Source organism: Felis catus, chromosome C2 (genome assembly GCF_018350175.1).
Source record: "Felis catus isolate Fca126 chromosome C2, F.catus_Fca126_mat1.0, whole genome shotgun sequence".
NCBI lineage: Eukaryota > Metazoa > Chordata > Mammalia > Carnivora > Felidae > Felis > Felis catus.
Window position 1 is genome coordinate 60,312,989 of NC_058376.1, and position 14,880 is coordinate 60,327,868.

A 14,880-nucleotide genomic window follows, 5' to 3' on the forward strand; every position below is an offset into this window, starting at 1 on the left:
TCATCCTCAGTAATTATTTATACACTCTAGGACTTGGTCTTGGACCCTTATATTTCTTCTCCATCCAATCTCCCAAGCTGATTTCATCCATTCCCAGAGCATTAATAACACTGACATGTTTTTGACTTTCACGTTCCTTACTACAATCTTCATATCCAAGCTTATATATTCAGCTATTTGATACATTCAGTTGGATGTGTAATAGGTATCTCACATTTAACATGCCCCTACTGGACCTTGCAGAAGCCTCCTTAGCATCTTACAGCTCAAATATCACCTCCTCAGAGAAGCCTTTCCATCTTGCTTCCCTCATTCCCCCATTTTACCTCTCCCTCCCTACTTCTTTGTTACCTTGTTTACTTCCTATTCTCCCCAGGTAGCATATAATCTTTGCGAGGGCAGAAGTGTTGTCTGTCTTCTCCATTGCTCTATTCTAATACCTAGAATGATGCCTAGCACATAGTAGAGGCTCTATAGATACTTGTTTAGTGAACAAATATGCTTGTTACACAATTATGGAAGACTTCAAATCTTGTCTGGTCTTCTCTGATAAATTTATCTTTTCAACCAAAAACTTCATCAACTGTCTATTAATCAAAAACATATTTATATATCCATAAAAGTTACTGCCTGATAAATATTACTAGAAAGTAAGCTTTTCAGAAAAATGGACAATGGGATGTTAAAGTTTAGATTTTTTTCTTTTTTATAATTTTTTAAATATGTGCATTTTTGAGAGACAGAGAGAGAGAGAGAGAGAGAGAGAGAGAGAGAGAGAGCGAGCACGAGCATGCATGAGCGGGGAAGGGGCAGAGAGGGAGACAGGGAGACACAGAATCCAAAGCAGTCTCCAGGCTCTGAGCTGTCAGCACAGAGCCCAATGTGGGGCTAGAACTCATGAGCTGTGAGATCATGTCCTGAGCTGAAGTTGGATGCTTAACTGACTGAGCCATTCAGGCACCCCTAGATTTTTATTTTCAAAAGGTCACTGAATGAGACCCACAAGTGGCCATCATACTGCTACATCTGACAAGCTACACTGTCAGGGACACAGAAACACTAAGCCACCATCATTTGGATCATCAATGAATGACCATGCTGTCCCAGGTCATACTTCCTGCCATAGCTACAGTGGCCTCCTCTGAAGAATGCAGAATTTCTAGCACCAGCTAAAATGTAGGTAACAAGGTAGGCCCTTTCAGAAAGGGCAGTCATGTCTTAACCCTGAACCATTTCTTTCTGAATATACAGGACAAATTTGTCATAGGCTTATCCCTAAGGAATTGTTTTAGTTCCTTTATCCTGAAACATGTCAAAGGACTTATCCTGTATTTCTTATCCAAAGAAATACATGAGACTGCCCCAGAAACCTTATCTACCATATCAACAGTAGGGTTGCTCATCTATGTAATTAGAAAATATGGTACCTCATACTGTAAACAGATAATAAGAAAAAAAAAAATCCCAACTAGAAGAAGAGAAGCAGGCTCCCATCAAATACATCCAGGATGTGACTGATTCAGAGAAGTCATAGCAGGCACTAGTTCAGAAATGTCATTATCTTTTTGTCCAGAGGAATAATGCTGCTATGGCCTTGGTGGTTGCTTACTAGGAATGGCTGTACCAAGTACACAAGGAGGTAAAGAATTGCCTGTGCAGAATATGATGCATCAGAAGGAAAAAGACCTCATGATAAACTGGGTAGAGAAATACACTGTGGAGAGCACGACTGCCCAGAAGCAAAGGAGACAACTGCCAAATGTATTTTAGATCTGAAGCTGCTTGCAAAGAAAGCTCAAACACAGTTTGAACATGCATCTATCTTTATTGAAACAGCTATAGTAGATTTACTAAAGGGAAACTAGTCTATATGACAAATCTCTTGGTCTACCGTTTTGGACTAATGTTATATTTTATCTGCAGGTCATAGTGATAGGGAGGTTCCCACCTTTTTGCAGGCTTTTGCTCTAGGAACTCCACCAGGCTGTCACAGAGAGAATCGAGGGAATCCAGATAAAGTTCCTACCATGGTTCTGGCTCAGGGAGAGTAACAGCAGTCACTGTAAAATCTGCCCAAACCATTCTCCCTTGGGAAACAAAGCCTTCATCTGCAAGTGGCCCTACTTCAGTGTACTAGTGGACTGCTACTGCAGCTGGGGGGAAGAGAGCTCTGCCCAGACTTGCCCCCCATATCTCACCTAAGTGGAGGGGGAACCTCACACAGGCAAGGGCTTTAAGGTTACAGACTGAGCTAGCGGATACCAAAAGGGAAGAGTAAACAATGAGAATGCTATATTTGTATGGACGTAAGATTTTTCATATTGAAGAAAGCCAAGTATCTACCAAAGTGCCCAAAGCGATGGTGTTAGGAAGTGGGGCTTTTGGGTGCTTAGGTCATGAGGGTGGAGCCCTCAGAATGGGATGTGCTGTCATAAAAGAGACCCCACAAAGCTCCCTAGCTCTTTCCACTACGTGAAGACACAGCAAAAAGTTAGAAAAACTGGAAAAATCAGTGCAATCTGAATAATGTCTGGTGTTAATAGTAATGTAATAATGTTGGTTTCTTAGCTTTGACAAACGTACCATGGTAATATAAGATGGTAACATTAAAGGAGAAACTGAAACTGAGTGAGGGTTGTAGGAAATCTCCCTGTACTACCTTTGCAACTTTTTTGTAAGCCTAAATTATCCAAAAGAAAAAGTTTATTTTTTAAAAATGATAGGTATTAAGGAGGGTACTTGTGATGAGCACTCGGTGTTCTATGGTAAGTGATGAGTCACTAAATTCTACACTTGAAACAAATATGTTAACATTTTAGTAGTAATGCTCTATGTTAACTAACTTAATTTAAAAACTTAAAAAAATGACCTTCAGCATATAATATAGGTTTTGAAGAATTGTGAATGACAAGTGAAAATACTCATGATAGACTCTGAAATGCAAAAAAGGAGCTTAAAAGCTACATATACCGCCCCTTCCCCCACCCCCAGGTTATCAATCTATTAAGAGAGAGATGCTTAGAGAAAAAGAAGTAAATATACTAAGGTATTAAATAGTTACCTCTTAGTGCTGAGCTCATAGATTTAAAAAAAGTTTTTTTTTTTTTTGGTATTCTCAAATGTTCTGCAATGAACAGTAATATAAGATGTATTGACTTTGTATCATTGTGTTTAAGTATTTTTAATTTTACATCACGGTATTTAAGTTATGGGAGAGCAACGAGAAGAGTAAACATCACTCAACAACTTTACTTCCTCTTCTGGGGAAGGAGTTAGTATGCTTTCACTTGTACGCAGGATAGTTGTATCAAGTTAAGCAGAATTATGATCTTGTTGTTTTTATTTGGAGATTAAGTGTGAGTTAAGAAGATATGTATGGATGCCAAGTTGATAAGGGGTAGACTTGTTAATTTTATGTGTTAACTTGAATGTGCCACAGGATGCCTACATGAAACATTTAGGGGTGTGTCTGTGAATGTGTTTTGGGATGAGATTAGCATTTGAATACATGGACTTTGTAGACTGTCCTCCCAAATGTCCAAATGGCATTGTCCAAGGAACAATTTGCCTCTTTTTTCTTTCTGGCTGCCTGCTTGAGATGGGACATTGGTCTTGTCCTGCTCCCAATGTGGAATCTATACCATCAATTATCCTGGTTTCAGGCCTTCAGACTCAGACTGGAATTACATTGCTGGCTTTTCTGGGTCTACAGTTTGCAGATGGCAGACTGTGGGACTTCTCAATCTCTATAATCATGTGAGCCAATTCCTCATAATAAATCTCTTCCTTATACATATATCTTATTGCTTCCATTTCTCTGTAGAATCATGACTAATACAATTTCCAATTTGAATCTCTTTTCTACAAAAAGGTCTATAATATCCCCCAAATCTTCATAGGTCTTGCCTTGTATGACTCTCTTGATCTCCTTTGGACTTTGAGGCACAAGACAACATATGCTGGACTACATTGTCTGACAGGTGTGCAATTTTAGGCCTTATCTTTTCAACCAGAATTTAATAATCTTGAAAGTAAGAGTTTCAGCTCTTATTTCTTCTGTGTGTATTTTCCTCCATTTGTTCACTTATTTGTTCATTCATCTATTCACTCATTCAACACACTTGCTGAGTTCCTACTATATGCCTACTATACTGCTAACCAAAACAACAGTGAGCAGCACCAGACTGCTCCCTTTATTCTCAAGGAGATTTCAGTTTAGTTGCGGATGCTGAAATCAATAAGACAACCACAAAACATATGCTTAATTACAAGCCCTGGTAATGCTTTGAAGGAAATCCATTTCAGAGTCCATTAAGGGGAACTTAACCTTGGGTGGAGAAGACAGTGTACAAGGCAAGAAAGGCTAATCTGGAAGAAGTTCTGTTTAAGCTGAAGAATGAGCAGGTTTTCACTAACTAAGGTAGAAAAAAAGGGTAGAGGTGTGAAAAGAGTGTTCTGGTTGGAAGTTCTGGGATGGAGAAGGTGCACAGGGCCACAGTAATGCACACAATAGGCTTTAAGAGACAGGTGCTATATATGGCTGACCAAACATTTGCTACAAACCATTTTCTGCAGTCTCTTCTCTTCTTGTTTTTTCTTAAGCTGAGCTTCCTTTTCTTCTGCTTCCCTCTTCTGACGGTCCTCCTCTTGGGCCTTTAACTGGGCCTAATCAACATTAGAGTCAGTAAAAAATGAGAATGCTGTATTTGTATGGACATAAGATTTTTCATATTGAAGAAAGTCAAGTATCTACCAAAGTGCCCGCTCTGTCCCTGCAAGAAGCCTATACTTCATGATAAAAGTAGAAAATCCAACAAATAGGTGATCACTTGTGTAACTTAAAAGTATCTCCAAAATAATTATCTTCTACTTGGGAAGGTGATACTAAGCAAGAAAAGGACATTACTTTTTCAGTAAAAAATAATTACTTTTTAGTTATTTTCACCTGTGAAACACTAAGTCCAAACTCTATAAAGTGTCGGAAAAATTTCTTTCATTTCACACTCAAAACCCCCCCAAACTGTTGGAACTATTTCTTTTTTCTTACTAGGTGCAAAATTTACTTTTGACAGTCTAGGTCACAACTCTGTATGACAGGAACTACTCACCTTTGCAGCTTACCAGATCAGACATCTAAATCTAAATGTGCAGATCTTCCCAATTGCTGGCTCTCATCAACTTTTATAACATTTCCTTCCTGCTACACTAATGGTGTTTCTGTTTTTTACCTTTGTTTTCCTAAAATTTTCACAGAGTTCAGGCCAGTGGGTAAAAAGCCATTTCTAAAGTTGGCCTAGCTCTCTTGTCTCAAAACACTTAAACAAGCTAGGCCTCATTTTTTTTTTTTAAATAAAGACCTATACAAATCTTTTTTCTTGCCTGGGGTTTCATTCTTGATTTACCAATTTCTCCTCTTCTTGTTTTTTCTTCCTCTCTGCCAAGATCCGCCTACGTTCAGCTCGCTGAACTGCTCTCTCTTCCATGGCTAGAAAATAGTAACAGAGCTCCGATATAAAAAATATAAGGAACATTGCAAAAGAAATGTCTCCACATTTTATAGCAAAATTTAGTGTTACTGTTAGGGTTTTCTTGCCGGTTGAGTGTTTACAATCTCAGAAACATTTATTTATTTGTTGGTAAATATATAAATAAAAAATTCATATAAAATAGAAGTTGTAGTTGCTATTTATAAATATATGAGTATATATGTGTTACTTATATACCCCGTACAAGTTAAAGACCTAAAATCCTATCCTCAGCAGTGATGAACAATTTGCAAATTGTTTTTTTGTTTACTTTTGTATTAGAATAAATGTTTACTGATTTAAATAAGATAATGTGCCTTGATGATACTTTTCTTAATGAAATCCAGAAACCAGAATTCTTTTTTAAGTAGGCTTCACGCCCAGCATGGAGCCCAACGCGGGGCTTGAACTCATGACCCTGAGATCAAGAGTCGGGCGCTTAACCGACTGAGCCACCCAGGTGCCCCCAGAAACCAGAATTTTAATTTGATCATTTCTTTAACGAATGTAGAAAACTTTAAATACATCTGACACAGACTTTGACAGTATAATCAGTCTTCAAATCCCATTGGGTCTGCTGTTTTTCCCTAAGTCATTATACTACATACATACATGTAAGTATGTCTGTAGGTGAAACAACAACAACAAACAAACTGAAGTTTGGGGTCACGATGAATATATTAAAATCTAGTTTTAAGGCATGAATAGATATCCAGATGGGCAGAAAATGGAATTGTACTAGGCATTTAGAGAACTGGCATCTGAGTGAATTCAAGTGTCAGACTCCTGTGCTTGACAGTCTATTAAATATCGATCCAAAAGAAGCAAATGTGCAAGATGGTCTGATAATATGACTCTGTCATCAGTTGGGCTTTTACAGGAAGATGGGCACGGGTGGGAGGAGTATCAAGTTCTGCCCACCTAAGTCAGCCAAGTTACTTTTGGTTCCTTGTGCCGTGATAGGAAAAGTCCAACTTTCAAGAATTAATAAACAAAAAACTCACCAGGCTATTTCTTACAGATATTAAGTGTCTGCTTTCCTAGAAAAAGAATAGTGGGAAAGCTGCAGATGGCGGCAGTGAGGCTGTCTTCAAGGAGGCAGAAATAGACTAGAGGATTAAAGCAAGAGCCCTGAGGAGCAGAGTCTCTGGTAATAAGCGCTTTCCCCATGTTTTCTAGAGCGAATCATTAAAGACTACTTGAAAAGGAGCCTGCAGTTCTAAAATATGATAACCCCTTGATCCAAACAATAATTTTTTAAAAACAAGCACACTGAACTAGGCATTTCCTGACCATCCTCAGGGGTAGACAAAGATGGCATAGATTGCTGTCCTGGCAAAGAGTCAATGCAAAGCCTGCTACTTTCTTCATGAAAAGGAAGGACTTCAGGCACAGCGTGCCTTCAGGTGACGTCACTTCTTATTAGGGCAACTATCTTGCCATAGGTGAAAAATCAGATTTACAAACCACAATATAACTGAACTGCTAATGTGCCTACCTCTATATACAAACATATACAGTGCATGACTGAGTATTCAGTAAAAACAATTAGCAGATTCACTAGGTGGAGAATGCTTTTCTTCTCATAGCATTATTTGGTTTAAATAATGATTACCACATGCATCAAAATGTTATTATCACCATCAAGGTACAACTCATTATAAGATGATGTAGTAACTTGATGTGGATTGCTTTAAATGGATCAATATTTTAAGGTTAACAAAGTATAATGTCAGGTGATCTTTATCAGTGTTTGTTGTTAGCAGTTACTCAGGGTTTTCTCATTAGTGTAACTGTCCCATTTTTTTCCCACAGTCCAAATCTCATATTACAGAAAGATGATGCATCTTTCAGTTTGTTTTTGTTCTTTTTGTATTGGTTGGGAAGGCCAAAAAGTTTGGCAGAAGGGGCAGGAAAAAAGCCGTGGAACTCTCTGGTGCACTGGTCTCCTCACATCTTTGACCAGGTTCTGCCAAGTCTCAAAACCCAGGAGTTGCTGGGATTCAGTCCCAGCATATCCTATTTCAGGAAGGAAGATAACCCCCACCAGACCACCACCAAGACCGCCCTGCCTTTCAGTATGGGGTGGGGTGCCATCAGCTGCCTTGGGTTCCTTCGGGCTCCAGAGAGAGAATTTTGGGAGTCACTTCTACTACCATCAGTTCCAGGGGAAGCAACAGGCGAGCTGGGGGTTAAAAAAAAAAAAAAAAAAAAAGGAAAGAATTCAGACCAATAACCAGCATTGTTCAAAACTCTTGAGCCTGAGGAACTCAAAGCATTTCACAAATATTCATTAATCTTTACTCTCTAAGATAACTGCATATTATACCCACTCGATAAATTGGTGTGAGGAGGCATGGGAAGGTTGAGTGACTGTCCTCAGTCTGCAAGGTGAGTCAGGTGCTCAGACTCCCATCCCAGGGCTTCAAATCAATAGGTATCTATCACCCACTTCTTATCCTACCATTTATCACATGTATTGAGTATGTCACAAGCATGTCTGAAACCACTTTTGAGAAATCTGGATTCTTATTTCAGGCTCAAAGATGTTTACTTTTATCCAAACCAACTACACATTTAACCTAGGTATTTAGCCAGTCCAGGGGATGCTCCATTTGCATCTGATATTGTCCAACCTGGCTTCTCAGGACTAAACATAATCAGAAACCCAGAAATCAAGTTAGAGTAAGCAAGGAAGCATTATTCTCTTTTACTGGTATAGCAACAGGGCTCCTCAGACAAAGATAGCCACAACACAAATGCTAACTATATAACTCATAGGTCGCTAGTGGCCTCAAATATCTATGAGAAAGGGGCTTCTTTCTTTTGAGAGTACACAATAAAAGAAAGGGAGAGATCATGGAGTCTGGAAGCTGGTCAAAGAAGTTCAGGGGCCTCTCAAACACTAGGTGAAAAAACCCAAATCATGAGTCCAAAGAGTGTTCTGATATAATGGACATACTTTGGAAGCAGCTGGCAGGTTCTTTTAGGTTCTTTTCCTCTGGGGTTTGACAGCTGGCAGCTCTGTGCATCTGTGACTGCTGCAGCCCTCTCTGCTGCCCACCGAGCCTCTGCTAACCGCTGGCTTTCCTTCAGCTCTAGAATTGTTTTCTGCTGTTCCTGAAGTTTCTTCTTTTGCTTTTCAATCAATTGTTGCTGGAAGACATGGCGGTTATGGAAATGACCCATGCACATGGATTCTGCTTTCTGGCTGGTGGTTCTGATGATCTTGTTGCTGCCAGGCTGTTGGGACGGCTCAACATCCTGGGTCTCGTGCTGCTTATTGTCATATGTGTTCAAAGGGACATGCTGGAAGGGACAATGCAAGCTGCTCTTTGTTGGTCTTCCTAGGTGGGGGCTGGGCATGTAATCACTGCTCCCTGAGGGAGGCTTTTCCCCCAAAGGTGGCCCACCAGTCACCTGAGAAAGAAGGAGCATGTTACAGTTCAGCTATTTAAAGGACTATGTTGAAGAGATCCAACCTCATCTAGTCAGCCTTGTTTGGTTCAATGGCACAACTGCCCTGTGCTCTTGGCCTGGCTATCTCAGAGGCTACCAGCCGTAGATCTGTGAGCTGTTCTCAGAATGTGCACTGCTGCTCACCATGGAAACTAGGTGGGCGAGTGGCTACAGTTGTACAAACCATTGCCGTGGGCCAGGACATTTACAATAAGAAAACTGTGCTCTTAGAAATTTCTAATTTGGATAGTTCACTTGTCAATTAGGCAGGATTATTCCAGATATATATTACAGGAATTTTAATCTGCATGAATTAACTCTGAATTTTGTGGCAAAGGATATACTCTCCGTCAAGAATGTTTGAAAACTGGGGCACCTGGGTAGCTCAGTCGGTTGAGCATCCGACTTTGGCTCAGGTCATGATCTCGTGGTTCATGAGTCTGAGCCCGCATGGGGCTCTTTGCTGACAGCTTGGAGCCTGGAGCCTGCTTCAGATTCTGTGTCTCCCTGTCTCTGTCTCTCCCCCACTTGTGCTCTCTCTCTCTCTAAAAAATAAAGAAATAAACTTTCGGAAAAAAATTAAATAAAAAAGAATGTTTGAAAACTAGCAAATACCTTTACAAATGAATAACAGCTCTGTTCTCTCAATGCCCCTCTTGCCACAAATAAATTAATCACAGGGTATGTATGTATGTTATTTATTCACCTATTCATTCATTCATTTTCAGAATCAAAGCCTGGATTAAAGTTTATAGTCTCCAACTATTCCTAGACTATCTGTGGGAAATATTTGCAAGCCCATGACCACTGGGCAGATATCTGCATTATATAATACTATTATCGATAATACAATATTTTAGCATATGAGTTAAAGCTTTATCATATAACAGACCTCATTCAACAGACTGAGATATCATACTTATTATTCGTTCGTATAAGTTCTATATAGAGGGGGAGGAAACAGAATTCTTAATCAGAAAAACTAATCCTGACCAAAATAACACATAGTTAAAATGTCTCTTCTAGGTTCTGTGTCCTAAGGTCTGACCAGTTTTTGATTCTGCCATCTGCAATGATACAGGGAGAAAAATACTATGAACTATCTTATATCTTAGAAGCTTTTAGCTAGAGGGTACCATACTAAATATTTTTCACGATGATGGAAATATTTCCTATAGACTCAGCTAAAGTGAAAAATATGGTATATGGAAACTCTGACATGTTAAAGACTAAAAAATAACCTTCTATTTCAGAAATGTCAATGGATATTTATTTGCGAGAACATCTGCTTAAGTAATTTAGCATCAAGCAGGGTATACGTTTTAGGCCCTTTTAAACTTTGTGATAATGGTGCATTATTAACCCAGCAAGACTGTAAAAGCCTTGGGTACAGCAAAATTTCATTTGGATCACAGTAACTTTTCAAGGTAAAAATAAAAGAATGAAAGAAAGCTTAACGGTACTTGCTGTATTTGGTGAAACAGGACTGAACAGGCTGGTGTAATTAGCGAAAATCATCTGTAAGCTGATAATTTTGAAAAATTTCAAGGTATAATGTATGCATCTGTAGTTCATTAGTTCCTTTAATTGTGTTATTAGTGAGCATCTTACTAAAGATTTTATATTTTATTTGTGTTATATTCTACACTGTGGAAAAAGTTAGGGTTTATCTAATAACCTACAGAGTATTATATCCTTTTATTTCCACTTGCTTTATTTTTTATAATATTCTTTTAAGAATATCTTTTTCAGAGTTGATTTCAGAGATTTAAAGGCTTTTATTTCTTTTTATATCTTACATATAGTAAGAAAATTAGACATTGTAACTTTTCTGTTTTATGAAAATAAAAAATACTTTGTTGTCTTTTCTAAATTTAAAGATAACAACAGTGTAACTTTGTAAAGTAAAAAGTTCCACACAGCCATTTCTTAAGATAGAGGACTCTCTTGGGTCTCAATGTAAGTAAAATTATCTAGCTGACATAAAGGTTGATAAACTGCCTAGGGGAAGGGACCAAAATGTTACATAAGTCCCAATAAGCATCCTCATGATAGCTCTTTGCTAGGAGACTAGGTTTAAATTAAAACCAGCCTACTTACTGGCAGAAATCAGGGTAAAAAGCAAGACTGGGGCGCCTTTAGTGCCCAGTTTATTTTACATGTCTGAGTTAAGGGCTCAACAGTGTTATGTGAAAGATTGGAGGGGTTTGGGGTGAAGGTGAGGTGGCAGGGGACCTTCCCCAAAGGGCTTTTCAAATATGACAAGTATAATTATGAAAGAAAAAATCTATAAAAACTTAACTCTGTATAGTACCAAACACCAAAACTTACCCAAAAGGACAAAAAAAATGAAACAATTTTGCAAAATACGTCATAATAAAAGCATCAATAGTCTAATATAAAGAGCTCTACAAATAAGAAAAATATATATAATCAAGCAAAAAAAAGTATAACGACATGAAGAGATAAGTCACTAAATATCTATATCCATTTTCACACACACACACACACACACACACATATATATATATATATATATATATATATATATATAGTCATTACAAAAAATATTTAACCCCAAAAAACAAGAGTCCAGGGCCAGATGGCTTTCCAGGGGAATTCTACCAAACATTTAAGGAAGAGTTAATACCTATTCTCTTGAAGCTGTTCCAAAAAAATAGAAATGGAAGGAAAACTTCCAAACCCTTTCTATGAAGCCAGCATTACCTTGATTCCAAACCAGACAGAGACCACACTAAAAAGGAGAACTATGGACCAGTTTCCCTGATGAACATGGATGCAAAAATCCTCAACAAGATATTAGCCAACCAGATCCAACAATACATTAAGAAAATTATTCACCATGACCAAGCGGGATTTATACCTGGGATGCAGGGCTGGTTCAATATCTGCAAAAACAATTAACGTGATTCATCACATCAATAAAAAAAGGACAAGAACCATATGATCCTCTCAATAGATGCAGAGAAAACATTTGACAAAATACAGCATCTTTTCTTAATTAAAAACCTCAAGAAAGTAGGGATAGAAGGAGCATACCTCGAGATCATAAAAGCCATATACAAAAGACCCAATGCTAATATCATCCTCAGTGGGGGAAAGCTCTCAGTTTTTAGGTTTCAGCTCTAAGGTCAGGAACAAGACAGGGATGTCCACTCTCACCACGGTTATTCAACATAGTATTGGAAGTCTTAGCCTCTGCAATCAGACAACACAAAGAAATAAAAGGCATCCAAATAGGCCAGGAGGAGGTCACACTTTCACTCTTCACAGATGACATGATACTCTATATGGAAACCCAAAAGATTCCACCAAAAAACTGCTAGAACTGATCCATGAATTCAGCAAAGTTGCAGGATATAAAATCAGTGCCCAGAAAACGGTTGCATTCCTATTCACCAATAATGAAGCAACAGAAAGAGAAATCAAGGAATTGATCCCATTTCCAATTGCACCAAAAACCATCAAATACCTAGGAATAAACCTAACCAAAGAGGTGAAAAATTGATACACTTAAAAATATAGACAGGTTATGAAAGAAACTGAAGAAGACACAAAAAATGGAAAAACATTCTATGTTCCTACATAGGAAGAACAAATATTGTTAAAATGTCTACTAACCAAAGCAATCTACATATTCAATGCAATCCCTATCAAAGTAACACCAGCATTCTCCACAGAGCTAGAACAAACAATCCCAAAATTTGAATGGAACCAGAAAAGACCCCGAATAGCCAAAGCAATCTTGAAAAAGAAAACCAAAGCAGGAAGCATCACAATCCCAGACTTCAAGCTGTATTACAAAGCTGTAATCCTCAAGACAGTATGATACTGACACAAAAACAGACACTCAGATCAATGGAACAGAATAGAGAGAACCCAGAAATGGGCCCACAAACGTATGGCCAACTAATCTTTGACAAAGCAGGAAAGAATATCCAATGGAATAAAGACAGTCTCTTCAGCAAGTGGTGCTGGGAAAACTGGACAGCGACAGGCAGAAGAATGAACCTGGACCACTTTCTAACACCATACACAAAAATAAACTCAAAATGGATGAAAGACCTCAATGTAAGACAGGAAGTCATCAAAATCCTCGAGGAGAAAGCAGGCAAAAACCTCTTTGACTTTGGCTGCAGCAAATTCTTACTCAACACGTCTCCAGAGGCAAGGGAAACAAAAGCAAAAATGAACTATTGGGACCTCGTCAAAATAAAAAGCTTCTGCACAGCAAAGGAAACAATCAGCAAAACTAAAAGGCAACTGATGGAAAGGGAGAAGATACTTGCAAATGACCTATCAGATAAAGGGTTAGTATCCAAAATCTATAAAGAACTTACCAAACTCAACACCCAAAAAACAAATAATCCAGTGAAGAAATGGGCAAAAGACATGAATAGACACTTCTCCAAAGAAGACAGCCAGATGGCCAACCGACACAGGAAAAAATGCTCAACATCACTCATCATCAGGGAAATACAAATCAAAACCACAATGAGATACCACTTCACACCTGTCCAAACAACTCAGGCAACAACAGATGTTGGTGAGGATGCGGAAAAAGAGCTCTTTTGCACTGCTCGTGGGAATGCAAACTGGTGCAGCCACTCTGGAGAACAGTAGGGAGGTTCCTCAAAAAATTAAAAATAGAACTACCCTATGACCCAGCAATTGCACTATTAGGCATTTATCTAAGGGATACAGGTATGCTGTTTTGAAGGGGCACATGCACCCCCATGTTTATAGCAGCACTAGCAACATTAGCCAAAGTATGGAAAGAGCCCAAATATCCATCGATGGATGAATGGATGAAGAAGATGTGGTATATATATACAATGGAGTATTACTCAGCAGTCAAAAAGAATGAAATCTTGCCATTCACAACTACATGATGGAACTAGAGGGTATTATGCTAAGCAAAATTAGTCAGAGAAAGACAAATATAATATGACTTCACTTATATGAGGACTGTAAGACACAGGACAGATGAACACAAGGGAAGGGAAGCAAAAATAATATAAAAACAGGGAGGAGGACAAAACATAAGAGACTCTTAAATATGGAGAACAAACAGAGGGTTACTGGAGGGGTTGTGGGAGGGGGGATGGGCTAAATGGGTAAGGGGCATTAAGGAATCTACTCCTGAAATCATTGTTGCACTATATGCTAACTAATATGGATGTAAATAAAATAAAAAAAGAAAGCTCATTAAGAAAATATTTAACCTCACTAATAAAAAAATGCACATGTTGAAGCAATAAGATAAAAATATTTTACCTATCAACTTAGCAAAAATGAAAAATGTGTTATTAGACAGGAAAATAGGCATTTCTTTGGCACAACCTTTGTGGAAGGGCAATTTGGTAAGTCTTTAAATGGGCATTCTATTTTTAGGTATTTATCCTAAGTACAAAGCATTTAAGTAAAAATGGATGCGTGCAAAGATTTCGTTACAATGATGTTCACTGAAGCACTGAAGCACTGTTCGCAATAGCGGCAAACTGGAAACAACTTAAATGTCCGGCAATAGAGAAAAAGGTAAACATATCCCAGCTTAGGGTTCACGATAGAGTATCCACAGCCATTACAAAATGATGGTACAGAATGGTAGTGCTTCACCAAGGGGTATTCATTCACAAGTTTCATTTGTGAAACTTAAAAAAAAAATACAGGTGCCCAACAACCAGAAATTCTGATTTAACAGGTCTCATCTGTGGTTTAGTCTCAGTTGAGAACTACTATTGCAGAAGTAGATTTAGTGGCATAGAAAATTCACATGTTATACTATAAAATTATGAATTATTTTTTTAGAAAAACAGAATAGTGATATAGTTATTAAGAAGGAAAAAAATGGCCTTACTTTCTCTGTATTATG

General features: G+C 38.2%; 1 protein-coding gene and 1 pseudogene across 4 annotated transcripts in view; one reads left to right on the top strand and one right to left on the bottom strand.

Annotated features, from left to right (window-relative positions):
- The window catches only part of CCDC191 (coiled-coil domain containing 191), an 89,786-nt gene that overhangs the window by 27,518 nt on the left and 47,388 nt on the right, over window positions 1–14,880 (bottom strand). For all 4 annotated transcript variants that reach the window (XM_019839736.2, XM_003991658.4, XM_019839735.2 and 1 more), the window contains 4 exons: window positions 8,488–8,945; window positions 7,598–7,710; window positions 5,403–5,485; window positions 4,564–4,665 (listed from right to left, as the gene is read on the bottom strand). In XM_019839736.2, the coding sequence (XP_019695295.2) occupies window positions 4,564–4,665; window positions 5,403–5,485; window positions 7,598–7,710; window positions 8,488–8,945 (756 nt within the window). The remainder of the gene's footprint in view (window positions 1–4,563; window positions 4,666–5,402; window positions 5,486–7,597; window positions 7,711–8,487; window positions 8,946–14,880) is intronic.
- LOC123379954 lies at window positions 885–5,834 on the top strand (annotated as a pseudogene).